At 25.4% G+C, this 18,191-nt stretch overlaps 1 protein-coding gene and 1 long non-coding RNA gene across 4 annotated transcripts; both read right to left on the minus strand.

Annotated features, from left to right (window-relative positions):
• Positions 1-3,180: 3,180 nt before the first annotated feature.
• LOC123272996 (profilin) lies at positions 3,181-15,128 on the minus strand. Of its 3 annotated transcripts, none has more exons than XM_044740080.1 (4): positions 14,907-15,128; positions 14,576-14,721; positions 6,813-7,082; positions 3,181-3,465 (listed from the first exon to the last, which is right to left on the minus strand). In XM_044740080.1, the coding sequence occupies exons 2-3, from the start codon at positions 14,684-14,686 to the stop codon at positions 6,813-6,815; spliced, it is 381 nt and encodes a 126-aa protein (XP_044596015.1). In that variant the 5' UTR covers positions 14,687-14,721; positions 14,907-15,128; the 3' UTR covers positions 3,181-3,465. The 3 variants fall into 3 exon arrangements, with proteins under 3 accessions (XP_044596015.1, XP_044596013.1, XP_044596014.1); XM_044740078.1 differs by having other exon boundaries at positions 14,910-15,118; XM_044740079.1 differs by lacking the exon at positions 3,181-3,465 and adding an exon at positions 5,055-5,263 and having other exon boundaries at positions 14,910-15,123.
• On the minus strand, positions 9,477-13,377 carry LOC123273006. Its single transcript, XR_006511216.1, has 3 exons — positions 12,149-13,377; positions 11,836-12,098; positions 9,477-10,160 (listed from the first exon to the last, which is right to left on the minus strand). It is a non-coding gene; the product is annotated as an uncharacterized LOC123273006 (long non-coding RNA).
• Positions 15,129-18,191: the final 3,063 nt, after the last annotated feature.

Raw genomic sequence — 18,191 nt, forward strand, 5'->3', positions numbered from 1 at the left:
TTTTTTTTTTTGGCTTTGAACTTCTGGCAGGGGACTGATCTTAAAATGCCTGGGACAAACTTTGGTTTAATGAATTTAATGAAACAAATTAATTTTCGGTACTTTTTATTGAAGAAGATTGTTAGTTAACTAATTAAGTTCATAAACATTATAGACCAAATTATATATTATGGATGAATAACTTAAAATTTAATCTTAAAGTTTTAATTTTGGGAATGGGACAGCCCAGGGGACTGTTATTTCGGTGGTTTACGGATTTATAGCAAAAAAACCAAAATTTATTTCATTTTAGTTTTCAATGCTCCAAATAGAAATGTTTTTTTACTTTCGTAACAAAATTTTTTTAGTAACAAAATAACAATTTTTCTAATAAAAAAATGCCTGGGACAGCAAAAAACATCCTTACAGAGAATCACCCATAAACAATTTAAGGCCATAAGAAATTTTGGTCAAAAATCGATTTTTTTTTTTTTTTTTTGAGAAACCGTCATTTTGTCAAAAAAATTTATTTTGCTTATTCCTTCGATTAATTACTAGATTTAACATTACTTCAACGAAATCTGTTCGGTTTTTTAATTTTAGAGGATTCAGTTCAGAGATCAGCTGTAGCTCCTTTCCAAATAAATATTTTCACTAATACCAAGTCTTAAAATACAATTAAAAGATACCATAATATGTGTACAAATTTTTAGATCAATAAATTTGAAAGTTTTCTTAGAAAAAATTCTGGAAAATTTGCTTTTTTCGGCCTTCTAACTGTATATAACCCCTTAAGGTAAAAGACCCAGTTATTGACACTTGCAATTTTATTCTAATTGAAAAAAAAATGTTCTCAAAAAAACTTGAAATTTATAATTAAAAAATTACATTAATTTATTAGAGTTGATTTATTTTTTTTTAATTAAAATAAAATTGCAAGTGTCAATAATTAAGTCTTTTATCTTAGCAAAAAAAAAAAAAAAATTAATTTTAGTATCATAAAAAAATAAATAGTTTATTATAAAAGCTTATGCAATGTAAAACAATATAGTATTGATATAAAAATATATCACCGGCATTTTACAATGGCCAAGAGTATAAATATATATATAAATTTATATAGAAGAATATAAATATGTGTAACTAACTTGTACGGCGACAATTTCATTCGAGTAGGATTGTTGACTTAGTTTATATACTCCAATAAACAATTACTATATGTGTACTCAAATTGAAATTGTATAAAAACAATAATAATAATTAATTAATTAATTAATTAATTAATAGTTCTTCTAAGATTGATAAAGCTATTGGAATCTTATCACGTAGTTAACTTTAAAATATAATTAATAATAATTATAAGCTGTTGAGAATGAAACTAAGTAACATAATTGTGGATACCCAACCCAAGTACCGAACTACATGCCTTAAATTTTAGTAAGAGATTTAATTAATAACACGTATTTATGTATATTGTCGAACCTGGCGCACATAACTCATGTATTAATTGTATTAATTAATTATAAATTGATATTAGACTTGACGTTGGTACGTAAAAAAAGTTATATTAAATTAATAAAATAGTTACTAAAACTGTATTTATGTACTACGCTAAATTAAAATTAATATAAAGGCAATAATGGTAAGCTAATTCTGGTATTTTACTACCGGAGAAGTTTATTTAGCCTGTGATGTATATATAATAATATATATGTATGTGTTTAGTATTAAAACTATTCATTTTTATTACCAGGATAATTAAAATGGATAACGTATCACTTGTTTATTTTAATCTCGCTGAGTAAAACCCAAGAGTTTGCCCGAGTCGCCAAAGATTAAGTACAAAATCTGTAGCTTTACGATTTAGCGATCGGCTCGGTTTTTCTCAAGGATTTTATCGGAGAAATTAAAATAAATATTTATATTTAATAATTAAAATTTAAAATGGGTCAACTAAATTATTGATTGATTGAAAAAATATTTAAATTGTACTGCCCTCGCAATGGATTTGTAAGCCAAAGTAAAAGAGATTAATTATTGAGGGTGAATTTTTAAATATTCTATGAGCTAATTTTTTTTTTTTTATTTAAAAAAATTTTTTTTAATATTTTAGTTAAAAAAACCGCTTGTAAAATATTTTATAATTCACCCAAAATTAACTAATAATAATTAAAAGTTAATATTAATATTAATCATAGAGAATAATTGTATGTTTAAATGATTGAATAATTTTAAATAATTATTTATTAACTAATGCCGTGGTATTTATAATAGATTTTCTATGTATGCAAATAATCAGACGTATAATCGTCATAATTATTATTAATTAGTAATAAAAAATTGCCGGCGTTGATATAATAAATCCGAGAATAACAATAACACTTTTGTACGTAGTTACTCGGTAATAACAAATTGTGTTTTATTTTTTTATTGTCAAAATAATTTACTTACCTTTTTAAAATTAAATATTATTATTAAATAAATATTTTTAAAAAAATCTAGAATGAGGAGAGAATAAGATGACACTGGATATCATCCCAGATTATACTGAGTGAAAAAAAATTTCAGATAGTAGTTATTATAATCCAGATTATAATGAGTATAATCCAGATTATAATGAGTATAATTCAGATTGTAGTGAATATAATCCAGATTACAATCAGTATAATCTGGATTTTTTTTAGCTATCTGAAATTTTTTTTCACCACAGATATCACTGAGTATAATCTCAGATGATATTCAGTGTCATCTTGTTCTTTCTATGCAGACATTAGAAAAAATTTTTTTTTATTTAAAAAAAAAATTTCTATTAAAAAAATTTTTTTTTAAATGTTTGCTGTATTGTCGTTTAAAAAAAAAATTAAAATAAAAATAAAACAATTATTAAGAATGGAAAAAAATTATAATTGTAATAATAATAATAATAATAATAATAATATCTAAATATTAATTATTATCGAGGACGTATTTTAAAACGTACGAACAACAAACGTTTTTTTGTACACCACTTTATACAAATTTATTACTTTATTATTAACACAATCTTACTTTTGATGTATGCAAAAGAAAAAAAAAAAAAGAAACTTACGATAAAAGATCGTTTTACAAAGCTAGAGCTATAATAAAACCGGCATGTAGACTCCTTCATCCATATTATTTAAAAACTCGACAGTTAAGTTGTCGCCTATTATTATCATAATAATTTTATTTTATTTAAGATATTATTTAGACATTTAAAAACCTTTGCTTAATTAATAATTAATTAGTTGATAAAACCAAATTAAAAATCCTATCGCAAATCTCGCTTCAAGTCTCCTTTAGAAGCCTCTTAATTTTCTGGTGATCAGTTATAGATATTTGTCGTGTCGTCGCAGCTCCAAACACACACACAACATGTATGCCCTTTAGAGGTAACCACCAGAGTACACACCTGCAGTACTCGTGCTCATAAATACACATGAACCGGAACTGCGACATCGCTGGAGACTAAAATAAAAAAATTGTTAAGAAATAATTATTTATAAAATTTACAATTATCAATTTTTATTTAGTTTTTATCAATAAAAATTGTTACATAGGTATATCTGATGTCATCATCAATGGGCTGGCGCTTGGCACAATTTTTAACAATCCGCAAGCCACCAAATTTTCGACATTTAAATAGTGTGTCCACTAATGTTTAATTTTTCATTTATTTATTTATTTTATTTTTTTTATTTTAGTAAATAGTGCTAGCAGTAATAGTGTAGCGGGAATAAGTGTAGCAGAATAGTATTAGCAGCAGCAGAAAAACGGTACAGAAAAATTACAAGTAAATACATTGTTATTCATTAATTAATTTTATAAATTTACTGACACTGAATTTAAATTACTACTTTACGTACACAAACAAATAATGTCAAATATTTTTACCCAAAACGGAGCGACGGGATCAACTTTTTTTTTCTATTTCCTTTAAACAGTTTAATGGTAACACATTAGTAATATAAGGAAATCCTTAAAAAGAGTCTTTTACAGCAATAATCCGGTTGACATACTTAGTAAACGCTCATTGACCGGTTTATTTAAAGTTATCGGTTACATTTATTGATATTCCGTCATTTTTTTCATTTTTTCATTACAAAAGTGCTAACGCAAAAGTTTACATGGATGACATCGTTTAGTGATTATTTATATCCATTATTATTATCATTATAATTATTAGTGTATATAAATAGTAGTAGGTATCGCTGCTTGTTTTTTTTTATTTTTAAAGTTTCATTACAAATTTATCATTAAAAAAATCTCGCGCCCATATCTGTTTATCATTAATCATTAATATTAATTATTAATATTATTACTTATTATTTTTATTCCATTAATAAAAAATCTCAGCAGTATGACACATCTATCTTATACAATTAGCATGTATGACAATGAGTAGCTCGAAAAAAAAATTAAAAAAAAAAATATAATTAAAAAAAAAATTCTAATGAGTTTTGAGTTGAGGACCGCGTTGTCACAGGTAAAGGATGCAGCAGCCGATCGATTCCCGGATGCCGCTTTGGTTTTCTTATCACGCTTTAGCCACACCGCGCTTTATTTGTCTCTCCTCGTATTTATTCTCTTCCTTCAGAAGTGCTTTCAGTATTTTTGTTGTTATCTCCAGACCTTACATGAACTTTGTGTTTGCGGTTCATTTTATTTCCTTCCACCTTTCTCTCTTTCACACATTATCATTGCACACACTATTACAATAAATGATTACACTTATTTTAAAAACGCACACATCAACCATTTTATTATTTATTCATTTTTTTATTTTCTTTTTTTTTTTTTTTAATTAAAAAATTCAATATAACAACGAAGGCCGTAACTTCGATAAGTTATCATCGTAATATTAATTATTATTTTTTTTTATCACCTCAGAATTCTATTTATGTTTATTATTACTTTATTTATTTATTTAGAAAATACAAAACATTCAATTATTATCACTGCAGTGGTATTACAAACTTTTATTTTGTAAAAAAAAATTTTATTAAATCCCGGTGCTTTATTACAAATATCAATTCTTTTTGCTCTCATTTAGATTTTATCTCGCACAAAAATTGCGAAGCAGCGGCGGGCTTGCGGCTCTTTCCGGCGCTTCTTTAAATCGTGCATTCGCTGTTAATTTTTACTTCATCTTTATAAAGTTATCGGCTGTACTGTATCATATCATTATTATTAATATTATTATTATAATTAATAATTAATTAATTAATTAAAAATTAGATAGTTTTGTATTGGTTCCCAGAGGTTACTGCAACAGAAAAAGAGGAATCGGCCGTGAGCTTAATTATTAGCTAGGTAAAAAAAAAATATGTCAACTGAATTTAGAAGAAGTAATATTTATTTTTAATGAGTGTCAATGTTGAAAAAATTTTGAAATTTTTTTTTATTTCTACATTCACACTCATTTATTTTTATGATACTGAAGTTGATTTAAAAAATAAAATTTTTTTAATTAGCTTCAGGATCAGTTTTTATAAATGTAAATCAATCAGACTGTTATAAATTTTTTTTCAATTATTTAAAGAAATTAATAATTTTTTTAATTATTTAAAAAAGTAATACTCAATTTTTTTAATTATTTATACAATTTATAATTTTTAAAACTATTTAAAAAATTAATAATTTTTAAAAAATTAATATCTAATTTTTAAAATTATTTAAAAAATTAGTAATTTCTAAAATTATTTAAAAATTAATCATTTTAAAATTATTTAAAAAATCAATTTTTTTAAGTATTTGAAAAATTAATCATTTTTTTTATTTATTTGATAAAATAATAATTTCTTAAATTATTTAAAAAATTAATATTTTTCAGTTATTAAAAAAAATTAATAATTTTTTTAATTAATTAAAGAATTAATAGTTTTTTAAAAATTAATACCTAATTTTTAAAATTATTAAAAAAATTAATAATTTCTAAAATTATTTAAAAATGAATAATTTTTTTAAGTGTTTTATAAATTAATAATTTTTAAAATTATTCAAAGAATTAATAATTTTTTAAAAATTAATAATTGTTAAAACTATTTTAAAAATTAGTTTTTTTTCAATTATTTTATAAATTAATAATTTTTATAATTGTTTTATAAATTAATAATTTTTTTAATTATTTAAAAAATTAAGAAAATAAAAAATATTTTTATTTTCCTTAAGATTTAAAATTTAATACTCTTGTCTGTTAGATTTACACTTGTAAAAAAATAATTTATTATTTAATACTATCAATAGATCAATTAAATTTATATCTTTACAATATTTAACTAAAAAATAATAAATGTAATATTAAAAAAACAAAATAAAATAAAAGCCGGGAAATAAAATAAGCTCCAAGGTAATCGATAAGAGAAAATGCGTGGGTAAATTTTAGAGTACGAGATAGAGCGGAGGACGTCCTTACGGATGTTAAATATGTAAGAAAGATAAAGTTTTATGTAGCTGGTGAAGAAAATAAGAAAAAGAAGAAGAAGAAGAAGAAGATGAAGAATAAGTAGCATGCGTGCAATTTGGGCGTCAACGAAAAAGCATCAGCTCTATATACTTCTCTTTACTCACAAGCTAAATGGTCACGAGATTAAAATAGACTTTTGGTACGAGGCCCAACAGTAATTTTAAGTGAGACCGGTGAGATTTAGGTCTCATGTTTCTCGGTTTTAATTTTTAAACCGGTTAAAACTAAAAATACACCGGTTTTAAATAAATAAATAAATGAATGAATGAATTCATAAATATATTATGTGATTTATAATTGTAAATTTAAAAAGGAATAAGTATTTATAGAAATGGATGTATTTACAAACCTAATAGCCACAAGTAATGAGGTAGTCTCCCAACTTTTCGACTACCGAAGCAGCTTGCTGTGGTTGAATAGGATCCTCGTATAGGGAAACAACTACAGCTTGTGATGTCTTCATGCAGTGGACACCAACTTTTCCAAGTTTTGCCCTTATCACGCGGTCCGTACCAGACAAATAGATATACCTATTGCCGGCCAAAGTCACGCCTGATGATGTAAGAATTTCCTGGGTATCAAAACCCTGGACCAGTTTTGCCAACTCTTCTTTGCTTACCTAAAAAAATAAAATAAATATCATTAATTTTTTTTTTTTTTTTTACAATTATTTATTTTATTTATTTATTTAGTTTTAATGCCAAGGCGTTAAGCCGAATGGCAAATTTTATATACATTGAGGTGTACCAAAATGTAACTTTCATGGAGAACCTTTTAAAATTGGAATTTTGAGTTCCGTTTTTAACAGGGGTTGTCGGCTGCCCAATTTTAAAACACAGTAACTGCAAAATTTTTATTAAATTGCTGCATTTTTTATAACTTGACCTTAATTTCAAGTATTTTTTCTTAAACATATTTATATTTAAGTATTTTCTATTTATAAATAAAATTTTTTATCAATTTGGCAGGCAAACTTTTTTTTAATAAGAAAAATTTTTAAATGTTAGTTACTGTGTTTTGAAATTGGGCAGCCGTTGTGTTTCAGCATTTCTTGAGATATTTTGGAGTGAGACGATATATTTTATTTTCATAGAATTTTTCAACCGGAACTTAGTTTGGGAATTTCTGCTGAAAATTCAAAATTTGGCTGGAAATGCCCAATTGAATGTTAAAAATTCCTGTTAAAAATTCTATAAAAATCAAATAAATTCTCTCACTCCGAAATATCTCAGGAAATGCCCAAACACAGCTGCTGTTAAAAGCAAAACTCAAAATTCCAATTTTAAAAGGTTCTCCAAGGAAGTTACATTTTGGCACACCCTAAACAGAGAAAAAAAAATACTTTTATTAAGAAAATATATTCTTAGCTCAAGAACTTGTTAAATTGAATGAAATAAATTTTACTTAATTTAAATAAGGCTATTCTCTTCACGGAAAGAACAAGATGAAACTGGATGTCATCCTAGATTACACTGAGTGAAAAAAAAATTTAGATACTAACTAGTATAATCCAGATTATAATGAGTATATTTTTTTTTTTTTTAATTTTTGCTTTCAAATTTTAAAAAATTTTCTTAATTTCTTCAATTTCTTAAATTTATCTTCTTTTTGCAGATGCTATGTATTGTATAAAATCATTATTACTAAACATTCTGCACATAAAAATGTAACATATTGTTGTAAATTGCCGAGGGCGTTTCTTTACAAATAAATAAATAATCCAGATTACAATGAGTATAATCCAGATATCACACAGTATAATCTGAATTTTTTTAGCTACAATCTGAAATTTTTTTTCATCAGAGATATCACTGAGTATAATCTGGAATGATATCCAGTGTCATCTTGTTCTTTCCGTGTTGTTCGTCTATTATCCAAAGATAAATATTAATGCTCTTCTCTTCAGAAATTAATAATAATAATAATAATAATAGAATATTTGATCGTCATCGAATTTCTTAAACCAAGAAATTGTTAATTGAATAAAAGTATTTTTTTTCTCAGTGTAATATACATAGATAATATTGAAATAATAATAATTACTTTTATAATAATTATTATTATTAATAATTTACTATTTTTTCCGAAGATCGGTGTTTTTACTAATTAAAGAGTTCTATATTTCAAAGCCATTATCCCCGATCGAAATTGATGTTAGACTAATTTTAAATTTTACATTAAATTTTTATTTATTAAATTTATTTTCACCACTTTTTATTGTTAGTATGAGCACTCAATACCATCTTCGGGTGAATATATCTAATAATTAAAAATTTTTTTATTTTTAATTAAGATTAAGTAAATTATTATTAATATTAATGAATTATTATTAATATTATTATTTTTTCTTTTTATTTTATCAATTACTATTATTTTTTGTTTTTGTTTGCAATTTCTAACACATCAATGGTCTACTCATTTAGCAATCTATCTATTAAATTTATAATTAATATTAATATTTATAATATAGAATATTTATAATTAATATTAATATTAATATTAATATTAAATATGAAATCACTATGCTAGCTGTAAGTCATCTTGTTATAAATCAAAAATTGTTTTTTTTTATATACTAACTGTTGTATTATTAATACATTATTAACCCTGTTAATGGCCCCTTGGCTGTTGGGTTTGTTTATTTAAATAAAATAAAATAAGTACAGTAAATTTTGAAATATTACTAAAATATATAAAACAAATCGCATTAAAAAAAAAAAAGAAATGTACATCATGTCATTATATTATTTTCCAGCATACTAATTTTTAACTATTCATTACTTAATAGAAAATCAAATAATTATTAATAAAAATTATTTTCAATGTTAAGTACAAATAAATTCTATATTAACTCGATGTATATATCGGGAATATACTCTAATAATAATACTTCTATTATTAAAATAAACTAGAATTAATACGTAAAAAAAAATAATTTTTCTCAGCGTGTGACATATTTTTAAATCCTCAAAACTTATGACACAAAGTGATATTTAAATAACTTAAAACTAAAAATATAAATTTACAAAAAAAAAACTTTTAACTTAATTTCTTTTTAAACTTATTGAGTAAAAAAAAATTTAATTTAATATCGCAACCTTCAGTATCAATACCCAGAACTCTCAGTACCATAATTAAAACCCAGTAATTAATAAGTAAATAAAATAAAATAAATAGAGTAGATGCTGGTACAACTGGTAATCGATCGGTACTGGGTAGTTCCCCTTTTCTCCCTCCCCGTAGTAAAGGCCGACGAACTGATGTCTAAATGACATTCCGACTATCGATTATTTTGTCCAGTTTGTTAACATAAACCCGAGAGCCGAGTGCCTTCCATTCCCCATTATTCTTTATCCTCCTACCAGTCATACACTTATCATAAATTTACATTGCATACAATAAATATATTTTACTTTAAATATATTTATGAGTTAATGACTGACAATACATCCACAGTACTCAATACATGTTACACCATTATCCGTGTAAAATAGCAACCATCAGCATACAACATACAACATACAAAAGAGTAAGTATTAGTATGTATTAAAATCACGAGGTCTTTGCTACTCCACAACCTTTCCATGGTCAATGACGAATGAAAGTGAAAGACGATCGATAAGAGTATCACGCTCTACTTGACATTTCGTTTTCCAAATCCTTTCTGTTTCGCTGATCGTCCAACGACCTGATACCACTGTAAATTACATTTTCATCATTATTCTTATCCTTATCCTTATCATTATTGCTCATACCACTAGCAGTACCAATCATAGCAATAATTAATAATTTTAGATAAAAATTATCTTCTATTTGACAATTCTTGGAATTTTTATAACAAATCCATTATTATATTGAGAAAAAAAAAAATTAACTTGAATCAAGAGAAAAATTTTTTTATTTTCCACTCAAATTAAAAAGATGAAATTCTTCAAAATTATTTACTTGATTCAAATTAATTATTTTTTTTTAATATAAAAAAATTCATTTATAATTTTCACATGTAAAAAATTTTTTACATTATAATTTTATTGCTATAAAAATTATTAGTCGCCTATTTAATTCAGTATCATTCCGCTATTTGGTTTTACTCCAAATATAAAACACGAAAAATTATATTTAAAATCAATTGCATTGAAAAAAAAAAAATTAACTTGAATCAAGAAAATAATTAAAAAATATTCAACTCAAATCAAAAAGATAAAATTCTTCAAAATTATTTACTTGATTCTCATTAATTTTTTTTTTTTTGTGTATAAAAAAACTCACTTATAATTTTTACATGTGAAATATTTTTTAATAAATTTTTGTTAATATAATTTTATTGTTATAAAAATTGTTAGTTGCCTATTTAATTCAGTATCATTCCGCTATTTGGTTATACTCCAAATATAAAACAAGAGAAATTATATTTAAAATCCATTACATTGAAAAAAATTAAAAAATTTTCTACTCAAATTAAAAAGATGAAATTCTTCAAAATTATTTACTTGATTAAAATTAATTTTCTTTTTGTATATAAAAAAATTCACTTATATTTTTCACATGTGAAATATTTTTTAATAAATTTTTTTCATTATAATTTTATTGTTATAAAAATTGTTAGTCGCCTATTTAATTCAGTATCATTCCGCTATTTGGTTTTACTCCAAATATAAAATAAGAGAAATTATATTAAAATCCATAACATTGAAAAAAAAAAAAAAAAAATTAACTTGAATCAAGAGAAAAATTAAAACATTTTCTACTCGAATTAAAAAGATAAAATTCTCCAAAATTATTTACATAATACAAGTCAATTTTTTTTTCTGTATACAAAAAAATTTACTTATAATTTTCTCATGTGAAAAATTTTTTTCATTATAATTTTATTGCTATAAAAATTGTTAGTTACCTATTTAATTCAGTATCATTCCGCTATTTGGTTTTACTCCAAATATAAAATAAGAGAAATCATATTTAAAATCCATTAGATTGAAAAAAAAAATTAACTTGAATAAAAAAAAAAATTTAAAAATTTTCTACTCAAATAAAAAAGATGAAATTCTTAAAAATTATTTTCTTGATTCAAGTTAATTTTTTTTTCTGTGTATAAAAAAATTCCCTTATAATTTTCACATGTGAAATATTTTTAATAAATTTTCATTATAATTTTATACCTATAAAAATTGTTCAATTCAATATCATTCCGCTATTTGGTTTTCCTCCAAATATAAACAAGAGAAATTAAATTAAAAAACCATAGCAGTGAAAATCGAGCAATCAAGGTCGTCATGGACATTAGATTGATCATGATCATGATCATGACGAGCGAGAGTACAATCTGGAATAACTGATTACCAGATAATCAGTTAAACGAATAAAATACTCACGCATCTGTGTAAATGTGTTCATTTTCATTTTATTTCTTTGATTCGTTCTATACATCCATTCTCCACTAATATAAATGGATAATGTAATACATGGTGAATCGTCTTCCAGACTGGTATTATATTTATATCTACCATATACTATTCTCCATAGCATACTCTTCTATAGTACTCCAGTATACTCGGCATGACATAGACGAGCAGGTTTCAGAATAAACGAATGTTCGAGAAAGCTCACGGGGGACGAGGACGAGTGAGAAATATCGCTGGAAAGCGAGACACGATATTGAAGGAGAGGAAATATATATATACATACGTTTATATATATATGGACGTATGAATAAGCTGTCGTGAGTCACAAGGAACTCTCAGCGATTGGCCCGTCACTGGGCTTCATGATGAATCATTTAGAGACAGTTGTTTCAACAAACCACGCAAATATTTTATTTTTTATTCAAATATTCTCACAGCTAGGCTCTTCTTAGATTCGGAGAAAATATTCTTCATTAATGTATATAATTATCATCATCATCTTGATTGCTTTTAATTATTTATCGTGGTTAATGTTACGGCGCCAGTAATTTTTACTCTGAATGTTAATTTACAATTTTAATTACAGTAATTGAAAATAAATAGTAGATATTGAGCCAGCAAACTGTAACAAAGTTAAATAAGTAAATTGTTTTCCATTTTATTTTTTTTAGGATCTTTGATACGCTCCTGAAGCAAGGATGCCGTCCGTTTCAGCCGGCTGTCGCCATTTTGGCGTCCGTAACCGGAAAGTGTGCACGCAAACTCTCCAACGCGCGTGGCAGCTGCCGACTTTTATCTTCTCGCACAAATGCACAGGGAGAAAGAAAGAAAATACATATATAGACAACAGATCTATGAAAAATATTAAATGAGATACAGATAAAAAAATTCCATCTCCAGAGAAAGAAACAATTAAAATCCAAGGCGTTTTCACTCTTTTAGACAGATCAGAGCTCTCTGGTAAACTTTTTAAATTAAAAATAAATTGTATATGCCCAATGGCTGTTTATACAATTATAATTAATCTACTCTATTTACTTTTAACAGCAATTAAAAATCTTTCTTCTATCAGGTTAATTAACGTCAGATTTGACGTTTATCGTATTTTTTCCTACGAATTTTTTTTTCTACTATCGTCGTATAATTTTTATACAGATTTTATTATTTTTAGTATAAATAACGATAAAAAAATAGGAAATGAGATAACGGAGTTATCAAAAAACACTACTGCCATGTTGAGTTAGAAAATAAAAAAGGAAAAAGCATTTTAAGTTGTAAGATCGATCAACGCGAGACGCCGGTTTTGGCGAAATTCGAATACCACTGCCACACCCTCTTGGTATGTAGTGCGAACATATCAGCCCTTTAGCTTTAGCTTCATCTGTTGTCCTCGGAGTAACAATGCCAGTTGATAATACTGTCAAACCAGACAGAATAATACCTCTGGCATAATAATAAATACATACAGCTACATCCATCCATCCGTCATTAGTTTATATATATATATATATATATTATAACGTGTACTGTACTGTATATATAATAAATGATACTAAAGTTAGCCGACGTTTTTAATTTTTTAATAATTAAATTAGAACAAAAAAATATTTTTTTTAAATTGAAAAATTTTTTTGTAATTATTTTTTCAATAAAAATTTTTAAATGTCGGCTAACTTAATTATCATATATAATAACAATAATAAATTGCAAAGCAGCGTGACTTTGGTCATTATCCGCTTCTTGACATCTCATCAAGCAAATGATTATTCCAAAAAGATATAACACCAAAAAACATTATTCTGGATCGATGCGCGCACGCCCTGACGTCTCTCTAATATTACCCAGCTTAGAATATTTATATGTTATATTCAAAGAGCTAATCGATTTTTCATATTATTTAGGTCCATTTCTTCTTTTTTTTTTGGTTTAAATTTAAATAAAAATTTTTTTTTTTTTTTTTAAGATATATTGATTGACAAAAGGTCACCAAAAGCCGGGCACATCTACGTGGCAGACGCGCATGATACTAAAGTTAGCCGACGATTTTAATTTTTTGATTTTTTTTTAATAAATAAATTAGAACAAAAAAATATTCTTAAAAAATTGCACTTACAGTTTTTAAAGTTTTTTACAAGTGAAATTTTTTTCTATTTTTTAAAATAATTTTTTCAATAAAAAAAAAAATTCTAAAAATTTTTAAATTTCGGCCAACTTAATTTTCATCAGACGCGCGCGCTTAATCCCTTGATATTTGTTATATTAACGGAATAAAGTTTCGGGGTTAGAAAATGCCGTGTAACCGGCACGGAGACCTTGACTACCCGCGTCGAGAGTAATCGCGAGGGCCAAGCGCCCGGTATGGCATTATGGCGTACAGATGTCGGTTTTATCTCGTAATATCCTCTTCTCATCATTATATCTTCCTCTCACCATACCATTAATATCACATAGTATATATTATTACAATATTTAATAATTATGATGCAATTGGTTGGTTTTTAAACAAAGCATTCGATTAATTCATCGGACATTTTATCAAACCTGATAACTAGAATGGGTGTGTGCCTAAATAAATTTTAATAATAAATAACTATTTTTGATTAATAGTAAAATAAAAATGTATGAAGTAAAGAAAAAAAATAATTTTTTAAAAAGTCATGCTTAAATTCTAATGGCCGGTATTTTGTTAAGCATACAACAATGTACTCACTTCAAAGCCGTCCGATTTCGCCCACAGGTTTCCATCGTGGCCGGCGATTGCTGCTTTCGTCACGCACCTCGACGCGAGCAGCTGCTTGTCAATGTAATCCTGCCAGCTCATGATTAACCGGTGCGATTTCTTCCTCAAATCAACGTCTTCACCACAACAGAAAAATAAATTCCTATTTTATTACTCAAACTCCAACTTTAATAATTAATTACCTTATATCTATATATCTATATATACTTATACATATATAGATATATAGATATATATTTATAATCTAATAAAAAAAATATAATTTTTTGGTTAAAAATACTTAATAAAAATAATAAATTACCACCTCTACTTCTATATTAACAAACTACTCGGCGTTCGTCCACCACTAGGAGACTAAAACCGTAGATAAAATGTTCTTTGTATAATATTTAACGACACTGGACACTCAGGAGATACCAGAGCAGTCACCGTTGACTCTCGTCTTTGGATAAGAGACTTGAGACTACCACGACACGATTCGTTCGACTAGTCGTCTCTCCAACTCGCACGTCGCGCCACCCTCTTTTCAACTCTCTCTCTCTCTCTCTCTCTCTCTCTTCCCTCCACCAAAGCTACATCCAACCTCCACCATTACATTACATCCAACCCGTTGCCGCTACGCTGAGAATCTCCTGTCCTATCCTATATTATATGTGCTGCTCTGCCCTCGATATCTTCTCCGTGAGTATAGACTGAGCCAGCAGCAGCAGCGGTGCCAACTAAATTCCCGGAATTTTTTTTACCAAAAAATTATTATTTATTTTTATCATACTGAATTTTTTCTTACTTTTTTTTAATACTAATTGCAGGTTGATGTGATAATTACCTTAATTTCTTCGTTGATGAGTTTAATGACATCTACGTAATTATTTATATTTGATAAATGACTCATTAGCTGGAGGCTCAGGCTCAGGGTCGTATTCCGTTGGACTCTTTTATGGTATTGACTGTTTTTTAGTAAATCTAATTAAATGGTGAATTAAATAGAAGGTGATCAGTTGGATGGATATACCAAACAGGAACCTTGGAAGTGATTAGGATGATATTGATTACATTGATGATAAATATATTTTTTAATTCATACTCAGAGTGAGTCACCGGAATTTAAATAACGCTGATTATTATTATTAGGGCTCCAGGCCCCCGCAGTATGACGCCGACCATGACGTCGCATTACTCGGTTGATAATCACAAGCGACTGTTGATATGAAATGTGACATATTAAATGACATTGAAGTTAGCAGACGCCTAAAAATTTTTGATTTTTTTTATTAATTAAATTGCAGCTAAAAAGATATTATTAAAAAATTGCACTTATAGCTTTTCAAGTTTTTTACATGTGAATTTTTTTTTTTAATTTTTTAATTAAAATTTTTTCAATAAAAAATTTCTAAAAATCTTGAAATGTCGGCTAACTTCATTTTCATCATATTAAAGTGTTAGCAGTCACTTCAAAATTTTTTAATTATGAAAATTAAGTTAGCCGACACTCAAAAATTTTTTATTTTTTTTATTAATTAAAAATTTGAACTAAAAAACTATTTTTAAAAAATTCCACGTGTAATTTTTAAAATTTTCTGCATATGAAAATTTTTGTTTTAATTTTTTAAAAATTATTTTTCAATAAAATTAAATATAAAAACTTTCAAATGTCGGCTAATTTTCATTGAAAATTAAATTAGCCGACAGCAGAAAATTTTTGTTTTGTTTTTTATTAATTAGCAATAAAAAAATATTTTTTTAAAATTGCACTGATTGTTTTTCAAATTTTTTACATGTGGAATTTTTTTTTTTAACTTTTTTGTGATAATTTTATTAATAAAAAAAATTCTGAAAATAATCAGCTGTCTACTAATTTTATTTTAATTTTTAATTTTATCTAACAAAAACATTTATTCCAATGATTTTTAAAAAATTGCATTTTTAATTTTTTAAAATTTCTACATGTCAATTTTTTTTTCTGATTTTTTTTGCCATAATTTATTTGTTATAAAATTCTTAAAATTACTAAATATATTATGCTAAATTAATTTTCATTGATATGAAAAATTTATAGTGCCATTAATTGATAATACTAAAGAGAACACTAGAGTTAATCGACGTTTTTAATTTTTTTTTTAATTATTAAGAGAGAACTAAAAATTTTTTTTTAAATTCCACTGAGTTTTTGCAAGTTTTTTAAAGTAAAATTTTTAACTTCCCGCTACCTAAGTTTTTTTATTATTTTGCAATAATTTTTTTAATAAAAAAAAGATCTAAAAATTTTTAAATGTCAGCTAACTTAATTTTTATATACTAAAGAACTAAAGTTAGCATGACACTGAAGTTGACAGACATTAAAATTTTTTTTAGAATTCTATGGCAATTAAATTATTATAAAAAAAATTTAATTAACAAGTTCCACATGTGAAAATCAATAAAAATTATAATTGAAAATTTTTTTTATTGGAATTGATTTGTTAAAAAAATATTTTAAATGGACAGCTGACGGCTAACTTCAGTATCATAATTTAATTTTTTAATTATTTTTGTGATTTATTAAATTGGAACAAAAAAATATTTTTTAAAAATTGCACTTGGAGTTTTTAAAGTTTTCTACAAATTAAAAATTTTTTTTAACTTTTTTGTTTTAATAAAAAAAATTCTAAAAATTTTTAGATGTCGGCTAACTTAATTCTCATCATTAATTGAGACACTGAAGTGAACTGACAGAAATTTTTATAACAATGAAATTATTATGAAAAAAACAAAAAAACATTTTATAAAAAAATTCCACAAGTGAAAATTAAAAAAAAAATATTAGTGTAAATTTTTTAAAGCATTTTTTTTATAATACTAAAGTTAGCCGACATTTTTAATTTTTTGATTATTTGTAATTGATTAAATTCGAACTAAAAAATATCTTTTTAAAATTGCACTTATAGTATTATAAACGCGTTTTTCAAGTTTTTTGCAAATGAAAATTTTTTTTCATTTTTCTGTCAAGATTTTTTCAATAAAAAAAAATTCTAAAAATTTTTAAATGTCGAGTAACTTAAAATTCATCATTTTTTTATTGTAATTGATTTAATTGTAGTAAAAATTTAAGAAATTGACAGCTGTCAGCTAATTTCAGTATCATAACTAAATTAAAAATGGTGGATGGTGAGAAAATTTAAAAAGTTTGTAATTATTACTATTATTGAAGTTAATTAATTAATTAATTTGCCAAAGAAAATCACAAGAAAATCATGGAATCTACATTCAGCCCGATTTTCAAATTTGTGAGAACATGTGATACAGTTGAGTCCTACTGGCATGGCGAAACAATTGAAGGCTGGATGAAAGAAATCTGGACAAAAATAAGATGCGGAAATTTTGGAAAGAGCAACAAAAAAGGGTTCCATACGTTTTCATCCTCGGACAAAATATCCCCGACAAAATATCCTCGACAAAATATCCCCGGACAAAATATCCTCGAGACAAAATATCCTCAGACAAAATATCCTCGCGACAAAATATCCCCGTGACACAATATCCCCGACAAAATATCCCTAATAAAATACGAATTATCGGGAACTAACATATGATCCCTGTTAAAAAACTC

This window comes from Cotesia glomerata, linkage group LG10, assembly GCF_020080835.1.
Source record: "Cotesia glomerata isolate CgM1 linkage group LG10, MPM_Cglom_v2.3, whole genome shotgun sequence".
NCBI classification, from domain to species: Eukaryota; Metazoa; Arthropoda; class Insecta; order Hymenoptera; family Braconidae; genus Cotesia; species Cotesia glomerata.